The sequence below is a fragment of the Canis aureus genome, chromosome 36 (assembly GCF_053574225.1).
Source record: "Canis aureus isolate CA01 chromosome 36, VMU_Caureus_v.1.0, whole genome shotgun sequence".
In the NCBI taxonomy this organism is placed as follows: Eukaryota; Metazoa; Chordata; class Mammalia; order Carnivora; family Canidae; genus Canis; species Canis aureus.
This window is the reverse complement of record NC_135646.1, coordinates 11,413,806-11,432,558: the sequence shown is the minus strand read 5'-3', so window position 1 is coordinate 11,432,558 and position 18,753 is coordinate 11,413,806. Positions and strand designations below refer to the sequence as shown.

The following is an 18,753-nucleotide window of genomic DNA, read 5'->3' as shown; positions in this document are numbered from 1 at the left end:
TTTTAAAAAATCTTTTAAATTGTCACCTCCCTCTAGTTCCTTGAATAAAATCATACTTCTGGAATGATATAATAGAAAGATCACTAGACTAAGACAAGGACAAAAAGTTTATCTTCAGAGGACACACAACTTCTAGAGGTAAATCAAAACAAAATAAAACACACCCCAAATACAGTCATTTATCTGTTCTTTTGAATTCTAGTATTAAGAAAGAAAAAACCATGAAGTTAATTCCCAGTTAGGGCATTTTATTTAATTCTGCTACCATACTCTCTCATTTTAGTTTCTAATATCAATAGGAATAAACATAAATAGCTTCACAAAATACTTTCCAATGTTATAATAATTCAACTTATTTATGCAATAGGAATCCCTTTTAGTGTCATTTAATTTCTTAGGTAAAGTATCTACACTAAACAAAGTCTCATTAAAGAGTAAAATGGTAGGCTGCCTCAAGAATGGTACCTGGATCATGTGAGTCCTTTCATAGATTCCCAACCAAGTAGCATATAGCAGAAGGCAAAAAGAAGTTCAGGGTCATATATCTCCTTCCTTTTCATAACCTCATAACATGGTGAAACAAAAAAAGAAAAATCTGGAATTATACTACCTGGCTTCAATTCTGAACTCCATAAATCACTGTGTGCTCTATGGCAGGTTACCGAGTATTTTGAAACTATAGTTCTTTATCTTCAAAAGGGAAATAACTATAGTAACTTACTAAATAGGGTTATTATAAAGATGAAGAGAGATAATGTTTGTAAATAATTTACTTCTACATAGTAAATGCTTATTACGTATGGATAGTATTAGTAGTAGTAGTAGAACATATATTCTGGGCTATATTGAGTCATATATATATTTTTTTGTTTTCTAGATTCATTATGCTAAAAGGAGTAGGTAAAGTCATTAAAACAAAAGACAACACACCAAAAAAAATTCTAGTAATACATATAATTTAAAAATTAGAATTTATAGGGGTGCCTGGGTAGCTTAATCTTGATTTCAGCTCAGATCATGAACTCAGGGTCCTGGGATCTAGTGCCCCTGCTCCTACTCCCACCCATCAGGCTGTGCTTTCAGAAGGGAGTCTGCTTGAGGATTCTCTCTCTCCCTCTGTCTCTCCTCTCATCCCCTGTACTCTCTCTCTCTCTCTAATTTAAAAATCTTTTTAAAAAAATCCTAGAATTTACAATAGGATATTTGGACATCACCAGATACATAACCAATACAATATAGAAACACCCCCACTAAATATAAAAGCAGAGTGTTTAGAGAATTTGGTAACATTAAAATTATGTATTATTTATTTTATCAACAGTTTCCAGAATATGCCCATTAAATATACAATTAAAGTTTGAAGTCCCTTTATTTCATGGTAATCAAGAATGCTTTTCTTGATACCAGCTTTTTTCAACATTATTGATACCACAAATTCAAATCTCTAAATTGTATCTCAGAGTGAATGAAATTAAGCAATTTGAATGATTTTTGAGGCAAGAAAATGTCATGGTTCTGTTATTCCTTACTTTTCTCAGTAAATATTCCTCAAAATTATTATGGTTGTTATGATTGTTATGATTCAATAATCAAAACAACTCGACTTAGCCTGTAAGAAAATTATAGCTAAAAAATATAAAATATATTACACAGAGAGAGTCAAAAAGTATTAAAAGCAGGGGAAGAGAAAATATTATGAGCCCTGCAATAACAGAGAATAGTATTGTATTGAACTTCCAGGTAGGCCGGCAAAGAAGATACAAGTGAAAATCCTCTTTAATCTCTGATATCCTATTACAATCCTAAACTCTAGTTGATGTCTATTACTAAGAGAGCAAGTTTAAGGGAAATTCCTAAAACATGCAATTTTTGTTTGTTTGTTTTTTAACTATATTTTCAAATCTTTTGACAGTGGAGACAATAAATCAGATAACTCTCAGAAATAACAGAAAACAAATAGTTCAAATTTCCAGGTCAGTTTATTACATCAAAAGATGTTGAGCCATGGAAATTTATATTTTTTTATTCCCTGATAGATGCAAATAAATGGAAAATTCCATTCATCATTTATGAAATATTGGCCATTTTTGTGTTTTTTGATATACTTCCATGGTAAACAATTTTACCATTATACATATAGCTCTTTTCTAGAAAGTAGTAAAAGGTTTGTTGTAACTCTATTCTCTTTACATATTACAATATTTTATCAATTCTAAAATATAATTTTTATATTTGATATCGCTAAAATCTTGATTCATCCATATAATCTTTTACAATTATGCTGGGCTTTCCCTTTTTCTCTTGGTGTGGCTTGAAGACAATGACCAGTAAATATTTCTCCCAATTGACAGTGACTTAGATTTGATGAAATATGGTAGACATCTATTTGATAAAACATTTTATAGAGACATTTCTTTGGTGACTTATTTGTTATTAAATAAATATTATGCTATGAACATGAACTTTCGATGTGTAATGGAGAATCCTAAAGACATGGGTATTATTTATGCCAGAAAGAATCCTCACAGACTCTTCAAATATAGTTTTGTCTGTTAATTTATTATAATCTCATAATCCATATTTCTTCCAATAAAGTCATTTAAGAAACAGACATTGGGACCTGTTAATAACTAGATATCTACGTACTCTGGGAATTGCAGATGAGAGTAAAAATCTTTTAAAAAGATGACTTTTGGGTAGCCTGGGTGGCTCAGTCATTTAGTGCTGCCTTCAGCCCAGGGCGTGATCCTGGAGACCCAGGATTGAGTCCCACATCAGGCTCCCTGCATGGAGCCTGCTTCTCCCTCTGCCTGTGTCTCTGCCTCTCTCTCTGTCTCTCATTAATAAATAAATAAATAAATAAATAAATAAATAAATAAATAAATATCTTTTTTTAGAAAATGACTTTTTAAAAAAAGTCCCATTTCTGACAAATAGAAACTCTGCTATAATAACCAGAGCTTGAAGCTCCGTAGTTTATTCAAATATAAAATCTGGTTAGGTCCCAAGTCATAAATGATGCATTTGTATCTTACAATTTGATAATATAACCCTAACATGCTGTCAATGATTGTAAAAATAGGCTGTTTCTATTACTTTTACCAAAAGCATACTTTTCAAATTACAATGAATAATATTCATTGCAGGAACTGCATTTAATGTTACTTTTATAATTTACAATTTAACTTTCACAATCACTCATTTAAAGATAAGGAAACTAAGGTTTAGAAAGTTGAATAAGAGTATTTGAAGGGAGGGAGGCTCAATTGAGAGTCTATGCTCTGATTCTCCATGATATTCTGCATGTAAATATCCTTGCCTACTGCCATGGGTTCAGTAAAAGATGCTGTCCCTCTAGTGCTGCACTGTCTAATATGATCACTAATATGACCAATTATATGGCAATTTAAATTAAAATGAATGAAAAGTAGAAATTCATTTCCTCCAAACTAGCCACATTTCAAGTTCTCAGTAGCCACATTTGGCTACTCAATTGTGCAGCACAGATCAAATGCTTCCAGCATCACAGAAAGTTCTACAGGGCAACTGATGCTTTTGAAGATAAAACAGATTAAAATGGAGGCTCCTGACCCCATGCAGATGCTTGACGATAAACAATATAATAATTGGGGAGAATGCTTTCCCAATGCTTTCACATTGCAGTTGGTAGGTAAATATTTGTCAGAAATATAATATTTACTGAGAGAAGACAGGTAGGTAGAGATAATTTAGAATAACTCATATCTCAGCATGATGTCTTGAATATACAAGTGGAACAAAACAAAGCTAACAAATATTTGAATTGACATCACTTTCCAAAAGAATCCCAGACTTTTTACCAGTAAAATTGAGCCTATTAATAAATGTGAGTATGGCTAAGAGCTTAGTAGCTCTGATTTTTAAAAACCCATAGTTGAATGGCAGTGGCTATAAAATTAGTTAATAGATCTGATACTTTTAAATCAAATCCATGCATACAATATTGTCATTTTGTGGGTGTGAATTTATTTTGTCACCTTACCACCATTTTTCATACATACGTTCATGATGTATTAAAGTATCATTCAACAATTAAAATTAGAAAGTTCTTTCTAAAATGCAACCTTAAGATCTTCTGTTTAAAGTTTGGATTATATATGGTTATAGCCAATTTAGTATCTCACTGAGTATCGTCTCACCTGGAGACACTATTCTAAAAAATTTTTACAAATGACACAATATGAAGGCATGGAAAATAGATCTAAGTTCTAGAAGAAGGTACTCTGTTTAACCACAAGGCTTTTAGGTCAGTTTCTTAGATGTAAAATTAAAATAAAATACTACCCAGGTCATCGTGAAGAGGCTGTTGGGACCCTGAGGAGCAAAGATTCTCCTTCACCTTCTAAATGTCATAAGCAAATAAGCACATTTTCCCAATAAATGAGCTTTTTGACCTTACAGGTTTTCTTTCCTTAGAATATGTATGCTTTCTCTCTTAAGAAAGGGAATTTGCAGTTTTGGGTTATTTTAGGGACAGCAAAGAATGACGACAGAGTTTTGAAGTCTCAAGTAGGGAGTTTTCCTGAAACTAGGTTTCCTCCAATATTTTTCCTAAAGATGCTACAGGGATTAAAAAGAATGTAGTTCAGAGAATTAGATGCCTTCAGGATCCCTGAATGGGACATAAATCAATGGGGTTGCTAAGACCTGAGCAGATCATTTTAATACTTGTGACTAAAAATATGTTAGCTATAGGAGAAAGAATTATTCTATTCCCTGAAAATCCCACCATCTCATTCCTTATTTCTCCAGTAACAGCATCCTCTCTAATGTGTAGTACAGCAGGAGAAGAAATTCCCCTCCATTCAACACTCATCAGTTCTCTAAAGCTAAGAATGAGTCCTCAAAACTTGCTGAAATGGCCACTCTAACTGATCTCATATTTAAGATATTTACTCTCAAATATGCTTCTGTTTTACCTATACACTGTAACTATTGCTATCATTTCCCTTCTTCTAGTTAATATACACTCTCTGACATGGCAAACAATCTTCCTTGAAAACATTATTAGAGTCTCATTTTTAGAAATTGTGGATCTGATGTAAAAACTGATGCAGTTCTTGGATTCATAAGAATGTGCCACTCTTCAACGATTTCATCTGTCTCAAAGGATTTTCACTAGGTTAGTTTGGATCAAATCATTTTCCAATGAACTGATCCTTAAGCTAGGAGTAATCTTGGAAATATTATTTTTTCTTCAGATACCCACGATATGCCAAGTAGTTGTTCTTATGTAAATATTAGCAGTACCTTTGTCAAACATTGTATTTAACAACAACAACTTCTGAACTAGGCTATTTGAACTCACTCAAATATTACTAAGACCTTTCACAGAACAGTTAAAGAATGCTTAGCAACTCTAGTGTCAGAAAACAAACTCAGAATGAATATGTCTCTTGTCTAGGTCAAGGCAAATGTCAGGACCAATGAAGGGTGAAACATGATGATGGAGATTTGAAATGAAGGGCTGGGGTAACAGGTGCTTGGTGTGAGCACTGAAAGACAGGAGAGAAGTGCTATGAAGTACTAAAGATAGCTATCATACTGAGAGTAGACAAAGAAAAGCTTGAGGCTTCTCCCTGCCAGAGAAATAGAGCCTATCCAGAAAGTGGCTTCAAAGTGGTCTCTGAAGAGACTGAAATCTGGAGCATCTTTTTGTCTAAACAAGTCACTTTTCATGACCCCATTGAGTCCATGGGAACCAACTGAATATGCAGAAATAGGTACCCTTGTTGTGTCAGAGTATTGACACAAAGAAAAGCTAAAAACAAAACAGTACAGAGAAAGAAAATAAAGGGTTCCTAAATATATTCTATGGGAAAGGTGCTATGGTTGACAAGTTGTCTACTTTATTGCTTTAATGTCTATAACAACATTGTGAGGGAGAATTTTCTTCCCAGTTTTAAAGATGAAGAATTTAACTCTCAGAGAGACACTCAGACTGTAAGTGGTGGTCTGACATTTGAGTGGATTTTTTTTTTTTCTGAATCCACACCCATGCTCTTTGACATATATGGAGTTAATTGCAGATGGCCTGTTCATCTCAATGGTAGGTGATTTAATTGACTGTCACTGAATAATGCTGAAGCATTTGAGAAATTAAATGTTGTTACATTAGATGTTCTATCTCCTGGACTAAGCATTACATTTTATTGTTAGTCTACTAGAAATCATTAAACTTAATATATCCTTCCATTATTATTGAGGGCTCCCAAAAATACCTTCAGTGTTTTGCTTTTATTTAAAATGCTTGCTGTACACATACCAAATAATAATCTAATTAAGATGATCCAGTACACAATTAACCAAAAAGTTAGAATAGCCATAAAACATTAAATAATCATACGAATATGTGAATAATTTGGTCTGAAAATATGGAGAATATTTGTCTAACATTTGGAAAACATAAATTATATATTGGTATCACCTCAAATTTCACCTATTCAAAAGAGATAGTCTAACAATTCATATAATGAGATTTCCAATATTTAAGGTGAAATTTGATGAGAAAAATGTACACATTTATGTAGTAAATTGGTACCCAGGTTATCATCATTATGAATAGAATATTAATAGTATAGAATAGATATGAACCTAGGTATTTCTCCAAGATCTCTTCATAGCTGCAATATCATGTATAGATGAAACTGTATATTATCCAGATAAGGTAGTTTTATAAATTCTAGAAAGGAGAAAATAATAGCATGTTTTGTTTTATTTCATTTTTGTCCCATATAATGAAATATCTTTTAGATTTTGGCCAGACAGGTAACTAAGTAAGTATAAGCTTGTAGACTTAAGGTTGTAAATATATTAGACATTATTTGAATTTAGAATAGGGACATTTGGTTAAGAAGGATCTGATAAAAACAAACAAACAGCAGAACACCAGAGTGATTAATAAAGCCACAGCCATATGTAAGTGACCTTTACAAGGGAAGGCATTAATTGTCTCCAGCTCTGTAGTCCTCTGATTCAGTACTGTCATTCCCAATGGCCTCAAGATGATTACATGCCTGAAGGACACATCGATGGAAATATGGTCTCTCCCCTGACCAGAAAAGAAAATGAATTGCCAAGACAAGTTTTTCACTCCCTTTTAGATTGTGCAGCATATCCCTAGCCTAGGGACCTGTCTCTTCTCCACTCTGTCCCACATCATTGACAATAGACCAGGGAAATGTGAGCAGCAGCAGCAGAACAAGTTTTCCTGTTTGTTTATGTTTCTTGTCTTTGGGCACAACCATAATGTAAGTATCTAAGTAAGATCTATAGTAATAATTATAGTCCAAGGAATAGCTTTCGGTGGGCATGAAGCTAATTAATAAGAATGTGTTAAGGTGGAAGTTAATTTACATATGTGTTAAGTGACATCCAACCATTAACCCTTATATATGACAGTCCTCAAGTTAATCAAAGATCCCTTTTACAAAACACAGAATTTGCAGGAGACAAATGTAATAAATAATAAAGTCATATTATTATTTTATTTATATATATATATATATATGCCTTGAAATCATAATCTCAAAATTATTTGTTACAACACTGCATACTTCCTATGCCTACAAGTAGTACTTATTATTTATATCTTGTTGAAAATATTTAAAAATAAAAGTTTGTTTAAGAGGAAAATTTACCATGATTATTATTGTCTCCGTTATGGTTTACCATTGTGCAAAGCTGGTACCAGAACAAACGGCAATACAAAAGAAAGTTTACTCCTAGCATCTTGCTCATTTCCAAGCTCTTTTATACCCATATTTCTATTCAGGCTCCTACTGTGCTCTTTCCATTCTCACCCCAACCTTAGGAGTATTTCTCATCATTAAATTACAAATTCATCTGTCCTTTATCACATTCCTTCCCTTCTCTCTAGGAGATGATAAATGAATGAAAATTATTTAGATCAAGTAGGTCAATAGGTTAACTAGATATCATGCTACCATTTCTTGGTAACATATCTTTAATTAAAAACAGAACACTGTTTCTCAAAATTCTGTCATCAGAATCAGTGGAGGGTTCCTTAAAACACATGTTGATGGGGCAGCCCCGGTGGTGCAGCGGTTTAGTGCCGCCTGCAGCCTGGGGTGTGATCCTGGAGACAATGGATCGAGTCCCACGTCAGGCTCTCTGCATGGAGCCTGCTTCTCCCTCTGCCTGTGTCTCTGCCTCTCATTCTCTCTCTGTGTCTCTATGAGTAAGTAAATAAAATCTTTTTTAAAAAAACAAACACTTGTTGATGGGCCCCACCACAAGAGTCTTGATCTATTGGGTCTCAGGTAAGGCCCTAAAATTTGCATTTCTAACAATATCCAGGTGTTGCTGATGCATTTGGTTACTTCAGAAACAAGTTAAAATTTTAATTCACTGGGACAGTTAAGTAGTGAGGTATTTAACTACTCAGCAGGTTTTCTATTTCCTTTTATATTTTATAAGATAGGACTAAAATTAGGGTCAACCCTGTAGCCCTATACTTAAAACCCTAAAATTGTTTTAAATTTTTATCAGCTTGCTTTGTATAGCATATAAACAAATAAGATAAAACAATTGTCTTTCCAAAATACAAAAATATCTTATCTGAAGTGAATCGCAATGTTTCCCGGTTACTTTACTAGGCTACCTAGCTAGAACACTTAGTTCTTTAAGATACAACTATAGAGCAAATTTCTTTCCTAGTTACTCTTTCTATGAACAGTGAGGTGTCTCCTACCCTTCCTTATATATTCTTACACAAAAACAGAATCATGCTTATTGTATGACTTCTGATTTTCAAATTTGGAGTTACACTATCGATTCTAATTACCAGTAAGATCAATGATGCTAGACTGATGTTCACATGTAATTCTCAGCCACCTAATAAATATATTAAGATATCTGGACAATTTCCAAGTTGTCTAAATTTTCTGCCACTTATTTTATTGCACTTTTCTTTATAAAAGAAAAATTAATAACTCTTGAACAAAAATTTCTTTTTTGTTCTGAACAATCAACTCATTCTCTTAGCCACTTAGTTACTTGCTTCTACTACTGCACACACACAGACACACACACACATTATAAGACTTTCTGGCAGAATAGGGAATAATGTTCTTGAAATAATAGTGTTGCATTTTGGTATGACACAAGCTGTCACAATCATAAGCAATCGTGGTATGAGCTCACTCAATAATAAGGTATGCTTAAATGTAGCATAGTTTTGATTCAATAACTTTAAAAATATTAATTATTGTTAAACATAAAATATTAATTAATGTAAATGTAAAAATAAATAAGAGAGCTCTTTAAAGACTAATTTTCTGTATGAAAAGACTGTTCAAATAGCACATATTATGGAATAACAACATAACTTAAGTATTATAAAAAGTTCAAAAGAAATGTATTCATTTTTTCTTTAATATAAATAGAGGAAAACCATTTAATAAGCCTATTAATTTTTAACGGATTATTATTATTTTTAGACTCTTAACTTGAATCATTCACTTTTTCTCTGTCCATTTCATTTCTAAAATTCTTCCTATCATTATTTCCATGCAAGTAGCAATTTAGTCAAAAACTCTACTCTTCAATAAGGAAATTATCTTTGAAAGGAAAGAACAAAAAAGTAAAATGTTAATGAAGGAATCTATAAATTCTGAACAATTTGCATTCACCATTATACCATCAATTCTATAGCAATCATGTTGAAAATAAATAACATAATCAGTATTCCTTTCTTCATCCAAAATATCCAATTTTAGCTTCCATGTCTGGCTAACTATGAAGCTATTTCTAACTTCAAATGAAGCTATTTCTAACTTAAAATATTTTTTATATCCATTATAAATGAAAGAAACAAACAATTTTAGTGACCTGACAATATCAATGTTAATTTTACTTGGTATTTTGAGGTAATACCTCTAAAAATTTTAATTTTCTAATGTCAAGAAACATTACCACTGAGTGGACTCAAACACACATAAAATCTCTATGTATTTTGATGCAAAATATAGATCATATTAATTTAGGCTAAATTAATAGTTTAAACTTCTTTATCCCACTGTGAGATGAAAATTAATTACTAATTAGCACTACTTGATTACAGGCACACACAGAAAAACTCATGATGAGAAATCTTGTACCAAACCTCCTATGACAGCCTATATCAGCTATGAACTATATGGACTGAAAAGGTATCTGCAGGATTGCCTGGGGTCAGCTTACAAAACAAATTCCTACAAAGTGCTGTGGGTTTTTTTGTTTTGTTTTGTTTTTGTTTTTGTTTTTGTTTTTGTTTTGCAGCAAGACAATAAGTTTAGGTTGTTAGCAACTACCTCTTTCTAATCTTGATGGGGAATCACTGATGATATTGAAACATTCTGAGAAAGAATTTCCGATGTTATTTAGTGAGTTACTGAATAAGACAAATCAAAACTAAATTAGTAAATCAAGGTACATTTTCCAAAAATAAGGGACTGTGCAAAAAACTAGATTAGTGAAACTAGATATAAAGGCTTATGTATTTACAGAGCCCTAACGAGAGTGAAGGTTGTGGTGTTATTTACTGCACAGATTTGATGATATGGTCCACTGTTCATCTGAGACCACCAAACACAGCATCCTTAAACCTGCTTCCTATCTCAGTTTCAGTCACTGAGCATTTCCTTAGAGTGTACTTCTGTTCGGCAGAGATACAGTATTACGGTATCTTTCAGACTGCACTTACAATATCTGCAAATAAAAGCAAGGGCACCACAAGGCATTATATTTCCCATAAAATGAATAAAGACTAACTATTTAAATGCTTTATAGCGTTCCTCAGTATAACACCTACTACAGTGGCCATACAGTGGCCATATGTGTATGTGTATTGCACTCTACTGATGAGAACATATCTGCAATTTTGTATGTTTTTCCTACCTGTCAAATTCTTCAATCCAAGTTCTTGAAGTCCAAAGTTCCCATCTTTTCTGTAGTTTAAAAATACTGCCAAGGCATATCGATCCTCATAAAGTTTTGTCCCACGGATAATGCGTAAATTCTCCAGAGGCAGGTAACGAAACTGATTAAGAGCCACTAACACGTAGCCTGTGACTTCCCGAATAGACTGAAAAGACACAAACAATTACTTTTGTTAAAAAAACTAGAGATCATCAGTATACTAATTTCTGCATTATATTATAAATAATTACCTTGATAATACAAGAACACAAAAGGTTAGGATTTCATTTGAAGTATGAGTTGTATTCTTTAAAAAAAAAAAGTCATGAATGTGCTTATAGTAAAATAATAGATTTTGTTTTATCAAACATTCTTTATAGCTGGAATTTGAATTTGAATATAATGAAAGGAATAAATACCTCATTCTTTGACAGACTAAAATGAGGTAAGAGCACCTAGCTATCAACGAAACTTTTTATAAAAAGCAGCAAACTCATAAGCTTATCACAAATAAAATAAAGCTGCATTAGTAGGTAGACTATGGGACACATTTTAATCTGCTTTATTGGTGTTTAATGCTATCATATCAAAGACTGTTAACTTACCTGTCTCTGGGAAATACATATAAAAATAATATGTATTAAAGATTGATAATGATCTCTAATTACAACCACAATTTTTATTTTTACTATCTATTGTTTAACATAGTATAAATTAATTACTTGAAGTTTTGTTGTATATTTTAAGGCAAAAAAAGTCATAGACATCTGGGTGGCTCAGTTGGTTAAGCATCTTCTTTTGGCTCAGGATATGATCTCAGGGTTCTGGGATCCTGCTTCGTATTGGCATCCCTGTTCAGCAGGGAGCCTGCTTCTCCCCCTGCCCCTCACCTCTGCTTGTGTTTTTTCTCTCTTTCAAATAGATTAGCAAAAATCTTTTAAAAAATAAAGCAAAAAAGTCACAAGAAAAGCCCTTAGGTTTCACCTAAAATTATAGTTTTTCAGTAAAATAAGTAAGATCGTGATAGCTACGAACATACGTATTAAAGTTTTTAAAAATTAAGTATAAAAATATATATAATACAGAAGTGGTAAAATGTTTGATGTGAATTTAATGTCAATTCTATGCCAATTTAGACCTCTTAATTTCGATGTCCCAATGCTTAGTGCTTGGCACTGGCTTTTCCATTCAGTCTCATTCTCTTGGTTACCTTATCCTGTTTCAAGGTTGATCTCCAAACTTTTATCTCCAACCTGTCCTCTAAACTCCACATTCCTATCTAACTGCCTGCCCCACATAGTCACCTGAATACCTAAGAGACTTCTCAGATACACTGGTCCAAATCTGAACACTCATCTTCCTTGCCCCAATCTTCCAGCACCCTTTCTCTGATCCCAGGTGAAGTCAATCCATCCTTCCTATTATTTAGGCCAAAGTCTTGGGGTCATTCTTCACTCCCTTCTCACACACCAAATTCAATACATCCTATTTGTTTTATCTTTAAAATGATCAAGAATTCAACCACTTCTTATGTCAATCATTGCTGTCATTTGAGCCATAATCACCATCAGCATTTCACTTATCACGATGACCACAATAGGTCTTTCTGTTTCTACTTCTTTTGATCCCTGACCATGTATTCTCAGTTAAGGCTGGACCTGATTTTTTTTTTTTTTTTAAGTAGGCTCCACACCTGGCATGGAGCCCAATGTGCAGTACTTGAACCGATGACCCTGAGATTGAGATCTGAGATTAAGAGTTGGATGGTTAACTGACTGAACCACTCAGGTGCCCCTGGACCTGATCATTTTTAAAAGTCAAATCATGACATTCAGAAGATCAGTTTTTAAAATCAAATCATGACACAGCAGTTCTCAAAAATTTGAAACATCTCCCAAGTGACTCAAAGTAATACTTCTTTCACTGATGAGTCAAAATCTATCTGTTCTGCCCAATGCAGCAACACCTAGCCCTATGTGTCCATGGAACAATTGAAATGTAGCTGGTATGAACTGAAATAAAATACACTCTGGATTTCGAAGATTATATGCTGAAATGATACAATTTCAGAAAAATTGAGTCATAAAATATAATATTAAAGTTAATTTAAAAAAAAACAAAAAAATAAAGTTAATTTTAACCCTTCTTTGTTTTTATTATGGCTACATGGAAATTTAAAATTATATTTTTATGACTATCATTACATTTCTGTTGTACAGTGCAATACTCTATGACCTGGTCATCAGTTCTTTTTGTAACTTCTTTTTTTAACTTTCTCCCTTTCACACTCTATTCCAGCTTTACTGGTTTCCTTGTTCTTCTAATATGCTAAGTGTTGTCCTACCTCACGGTGCTCACTTTTACTCTGAAAGACCTGAGTTTTTTTCCCTCTTGTTATCTTTTTGGCTAATTTCCTCACTGACTTCAAGTTTTGTTTTGTTTTGTTTTTTTCCTTCTCAAATCTTACCTTCTCAATTGAAGCCAAGCTGACTGACGATCCTCCCACCTCCTCCTGCTCTAATTTTTATTGTGTCTGTAATACTTATCACCTTCTAATTTACCATATAGTATATACATTTATTACATTTAGTATTTATAACCTGTCTCTCCTTTTCTCAGAATATAAGTTCTGCAAGGGCAAGCATTTCAACTTGTTCACTCATGTCTCCAGTGATCACAACAGTACAGGCACATAGTGAGAAACCAAGAAATATTTGCTGAGCACTCTTGCTTTTCTCTGGCCATATCTTCACCAATAGGCAAAGGCTACAGAGCCAAGGAACCTGCATTCTTTTCCTCTAAAGAAGACTCATGCTCCAGACCACTGTGATACTTGAATTTCATTCTCAAATTGCCCTAATCTCCCATCTAGAGCCCGTGGTATCATCTTTCCAGTTCTGTCCCCCTGTCAGCAGACTGTGGATGCTGGATGTACAGGCTAAGTGTCCATTCATTCTGCTCAAAGCTTCCTAAGATACTGGACAGATCTGGTTAAAGGAGGGGCTAAAGACTGGAGTCCCTCTCTCTCCATGCCACCATACTCCTGAAGAGTCCAAAAATCCTAACATTTGACCTGGCCATCCAAATTATTATAAAGATACTTCTGTCAAAGTGGGAGGGTAGATATATTAATAAGTATTATTTGATTTATAATAAATAATAATGACATGGAATATGTAGACCTTCATTTATATTCTCATTCCAAGTCCTACAATTCTTAGAAAATGAACTTGCTGACACTAATTACTTAGAAAAGTAGAATCCTAATGGAGCAAAGGTAGAGATAAAGGGTCAAGGAACCTATGCAACTATTCATGTCTGGCACTGGATTGGGAACTGTAAGCCACTATAGGCATTCCTGGAACACTGATCATTTTGGATTAAAGAGATGAATGATTGGGGGAATATGAATAGAAAAAAAAAAAAGAGGTGAAAAGGTCAACAGTAGCGTGCATTGTTTGCATGCCACATTTGGTTGAAATTGCACTTGCCTGGAATAGTCTATCCCTAGAGCTCTACAAACCAATCACTGTTCCAATGGTTGAACTCTAATCCCTTTGTGTTCTTAGAAGAGAGATCAAAAACATTTTCCAATGTCATTTGGTCTAAAAAGTAAAATTCTTTTATTCATTATAAAGATCATTTATCCTTTAGATTGCATATAACAATTATCAAGTGCTCTAAGTTACAATGATAACAAAAAGATAACCATTGGGGATAGAGAATGTATTATCAATCTTTTGTCTAGAGAATGTCATAGTAGCCATCATTCTTCCTAACACACTTACCATTAGCTCCAACTTCACCTGGGAATTGACTCTAATTAGACTCTTAGAATGATAAGAAATGAGGGCGCAACAGGGCTCAAAATACTTCACATTTACTAGCTTTTATACGTACTGGCTTTGTAGACTTGTTAAAATTATTTACCTTCACTGAGCCTCAGTTTCTTTATCTTGAAATAAATGATAGCAATAGCTCTATTAAAAAGATTTTATAAGGATTAGAAGATATAAGAAAAGTGTCTGGGGGAACCTGGGTGGCTCAGTAGGTTAAGCTTCTGACTCTTGATTTCGGCTCAGGTCATGATCTCAGTGTCCTGACATCGAGCCCTGCATCAGGTTCCAAGCTCAGCCTGAAGCTGTGTGTCTCTCTCTCTCTGCTCTTTTTCCTTCTCTGTCTCTCTCTCTCAAATAAATAAAATCTTAAAAAAAAATACTATTTAAAGAAAAGTGTCTGGCAAATAGTAAGTGTTCAATAGATGCTATCTATTACAAATATTATTATTTCTGATAATAGCCAAAACTACCTGCAGCCAATCTAATTTGAAAATAAAAATAATTATAAAATTATTACAGAAGAACCACTGCCTTTTAGTCTCTTTGTTATGTAACCTTTCTATCTTTTTTATACCTTGCCTCTTCAGTTTGGAATTTATTCCTAAATTACAGAACTGGTTCCTGATACTGTTTCTTTGTATGTTATATAGCCTTTAGTACAGACTCTGGCACTGAACAGGCATTCAATAATGGCTGTTGAATGAAGTTAGAATTGAAAAGTAGAAAACAATGCTTAAACTTTTTAGATTTTGTTTTCCATTGAAAACGATTTTATGAACTTTCTGCTAATAAAAAAACATTGTTTGAACAACATAATCATGACTTGTGCCCAAGGACCACAGTGGTAAGTAGAAATCATCAGAGTGCCCCAACGAAAAGAAAATCCTGACTCTGGTTCTGGCTCAATACGTTTAGTTCCAGGAAACTGCCTATTTTGTCAACCGAAGAGTGAATACCCACCTAAAGACATATCTCTCTCTTTGTGCTGTAAGTTTCTGCTGTCTAAAACTGATTGATTTCCATTGTCAATGTGTGCTTCTATAGCTGCTTTGTTCAAGAAGTGAATATAATTGAAGATCATTAAAGCCTTAAATGCTTCAAAACTCTTCTAACCCAAGGGACAATTTGTTCTGCCTTTGGCATTTGATGATGGAAACCAAAAGAATGAAAAAAAAAAAAAAAAAGAAATTTGACTAACTTCCCATATTAGCAATATATCTATATTAGCAATAAGTCCAGAAAAAATACATGATTTGTTCTAAAGAAAAGAAATTTACAACTCTTCTCCCATGAAATATTTTAAGAAGAAATGTGAAATCTGAAATTATAAAATTCCCAGGATTTTCAACGGATGTCATTCAAAGATTAGAAGAGATTGAACTGCTTAACTGGGCTTTCCATTTACCTCCAAATCATTCAAGAAAAATCAGTCTTTATTATCTTTAAATTTCTATTTTATTTCACATTTCTTACAATTGTTAATTTTTTTTTCGGATAGGTCCACATTCCTTATTGTTTTATTTTAGTTGGTTCTCTCTAATTTGAGCCTTAGTGAGTATAGTGAATAGCTCCTTAAATGTTCCTTCATCTACCTTAAGATTTAAGTGACTGCAATACCTCACAATTCCTCAATATTTAATCAGTGTTTAGGAACCATGTTATGCACAATAAAAGTAATTACACATTCATGGCTATATGTACAAAACTCTGTTTCCTAGATTTTTTTCCTACTCAAATTATGTGTCAAATCCATGCTGGTTGGTTATTTTTCTTTCATTATTCCTTTGAAAATAAACCTATTTACACTTGTTAAGACCTTCGGCAACAAGTAAAAACAGTTCTGAATTCTTAGCTTCTTCTCCAGTGTCTTATGTACTCATACCCATTTAGATAGCATCCTCAAACAATACTAACATATTCCATCAGTCAAGACATCCACAAATAAAATAGTGATTACTTATGATCAGTAGACTTGAAATTAAATCTGTAGTATAACAGAGAAGAGTAGGGAACAGAGAACTATTGGAAGGTTGAGGAAAGCCCCTCTGCTGGTAATGACTTTAGAATTTATGTGTTCTCTGACAGTGATAAATGTAGTAGCAAATTGTAACCTCTCTATCACTAAGGCTTTCCATTAAGTTTCCCTAGGCAATTAATTTCTGTCCCTGCCCCTTACAGCAAGACTGGTACTTTCTAGAGAACATTCTTAACTATGACATAATATTAAGAAACTTACTGAAAAATAATTAATACACATATAGCAAACATTACATATTCCTGCTGCATGTAGAGATAGAGACTGACTGACTATATATCTCATTCACATATGACATCTCCAAACGCATGGCATATTTGGAGTCTTGCTTTCAGTTATATCAGTTTCCTTAAAACTCCAGTGATTATGCTACCCTGGCAAGCAGGAACTCAAAGTCTGATCCAATTAGATTTGAGAAAATAGAATAATGTGAAATTACTGTGGTAGAGTTGAATTCATGCTCATTTTACACAGCATGAAATAACACTCAGAGGCCAGAGAATCTGATCGAATTCTTCCCAGCAAAACTGCTAACTCTCAGCCACTAGTACCCAGTCTTTGGGTGCTAGTGCTATTACAAACCTTACCTTTCTAAGAATCTACAGACCATTCATCTATCATCACTGGCTACTTAGCCAGTTCTTAACCCCAGTAGTGAATACTTGAGATCTACTGAAAAGATGATCACTTAACTCTTGAGTTTCCACAAGTTAAATAGGGAGCTTTAGTAGATTCATTTACATAATCATATACAAACCTCAATTTTAAGTGCCTATATATTTAAAAAATCTGTACTGTTAAAAATTTCATTATCTTTAATTTAAAATATGTGTGTGTGTATATATATATATATATATATATATATATACAATATACATGTATGTACAATTGTATACTTTTTCCTTTTGCATCTGTTTATATAGATAGGTCTACATTTTTAAACCCGAATTCTAAATTGATATTTTAACATTCTTTTATAACTATTTAAAATATAGTATTGAATTCATTTTTTCCTCATCAGATATACACATTAAGCTTCAGTGATTTAGGGAATTGAATTTTAACTGAAATTAGATACACTGCATAAATGTAAAATAGTAAGAGTATCTGGAGACCTTAGAATTAAACTTTGATTAATTATAGATACAACTTAAATCAAAAAGAAATTATTAGTTGTCAGCATTTTCATACAACGGAATCCACACATGAATTAAAACGTTGTAATTTTTATATGCATTGTACATGTGATGAGCATTTTCCTCCATAGAAAATCAAATTGCTTACGGTAATGCAATCCATTGATTAAATTTGGGTGCAGCAGTCTTACAGATATTTGACTTTTGTCTCCATTACTTATTGACCTGCCCAAGTTATTCAACCTTAATTTCTCTTCTGAAAATCAGGGCAAATTCTTCCCAGTACTTAAAAGTTGAAGATCTTCAAAAAATGATCATTTTAATAATATTTTATTAGTAGTATAATTATGCAAATATTTGCAAATATTTATTATAGTTTAGAAATGGTAAATGATTGGAAAACAAATATGCATTTTAAAATTAATTAAATCACTGGTGCTAGAGAGTGCATAAATGAATGGACACAAGTCAGATTGCCTGTTATGGGCTCAACTATGAATTCTCACAACTCATAGTTGAAATCCTACCTCCCAATTTCTTAGAATGTGACCATCTTTGGAGTAAGGTCTTTAAAAAAGGTAATTAAATTGGGGCGCTTGAGTGGCCCTCAACCACCCAGGCAGTTGAGCATCTGCCTTTAGCTCAGGGTGCGATCTTGCAGTCCCGGATCCCACATCAGGCCCCCTGCATGGAACCTGCTTCTCCCTCTGCCTCTGCCTCTCTCTGTGTGTCTCTCATGAATAAATAAATAAAATCTTAAATAAATAAATAAATAAATAAATAA

At 33.2% G+C, this 18,753-nt stretch overlaps 1 protein-coding gene across 7 annotated transcripts in view; it reads right to left on the bottom strand.

Annotated features, from left to right (window-relative positions):
- ERBB4 (erb-b2 receptor tyrosine kinase 4) overlaps nucleotides 1–18,753 on the bottom strand; it is a 1,106,505-nt gene that overhangs the window by 500,541 nt on the left and 587,211 nt on the right. For 6 of the 7 annotated variants that reach the window (XM_077885345.1, XM_077885343.1, XM_077885348.1 and 3 more), the window contains exon 3: nucleotides 10,939–11,125. In XM_077885345.1, the coding sequence (XP_077741471.1) occupies nucleotides 10,939–11,125 (187 nt within the window). Of the gene's footprint in view, nucleotides 1–10,938; nucleotides 11,126–18,753 lie in introns of those variants that run through there. The other variant, XM_077885349.1, reaches the window with a different exon arrangement.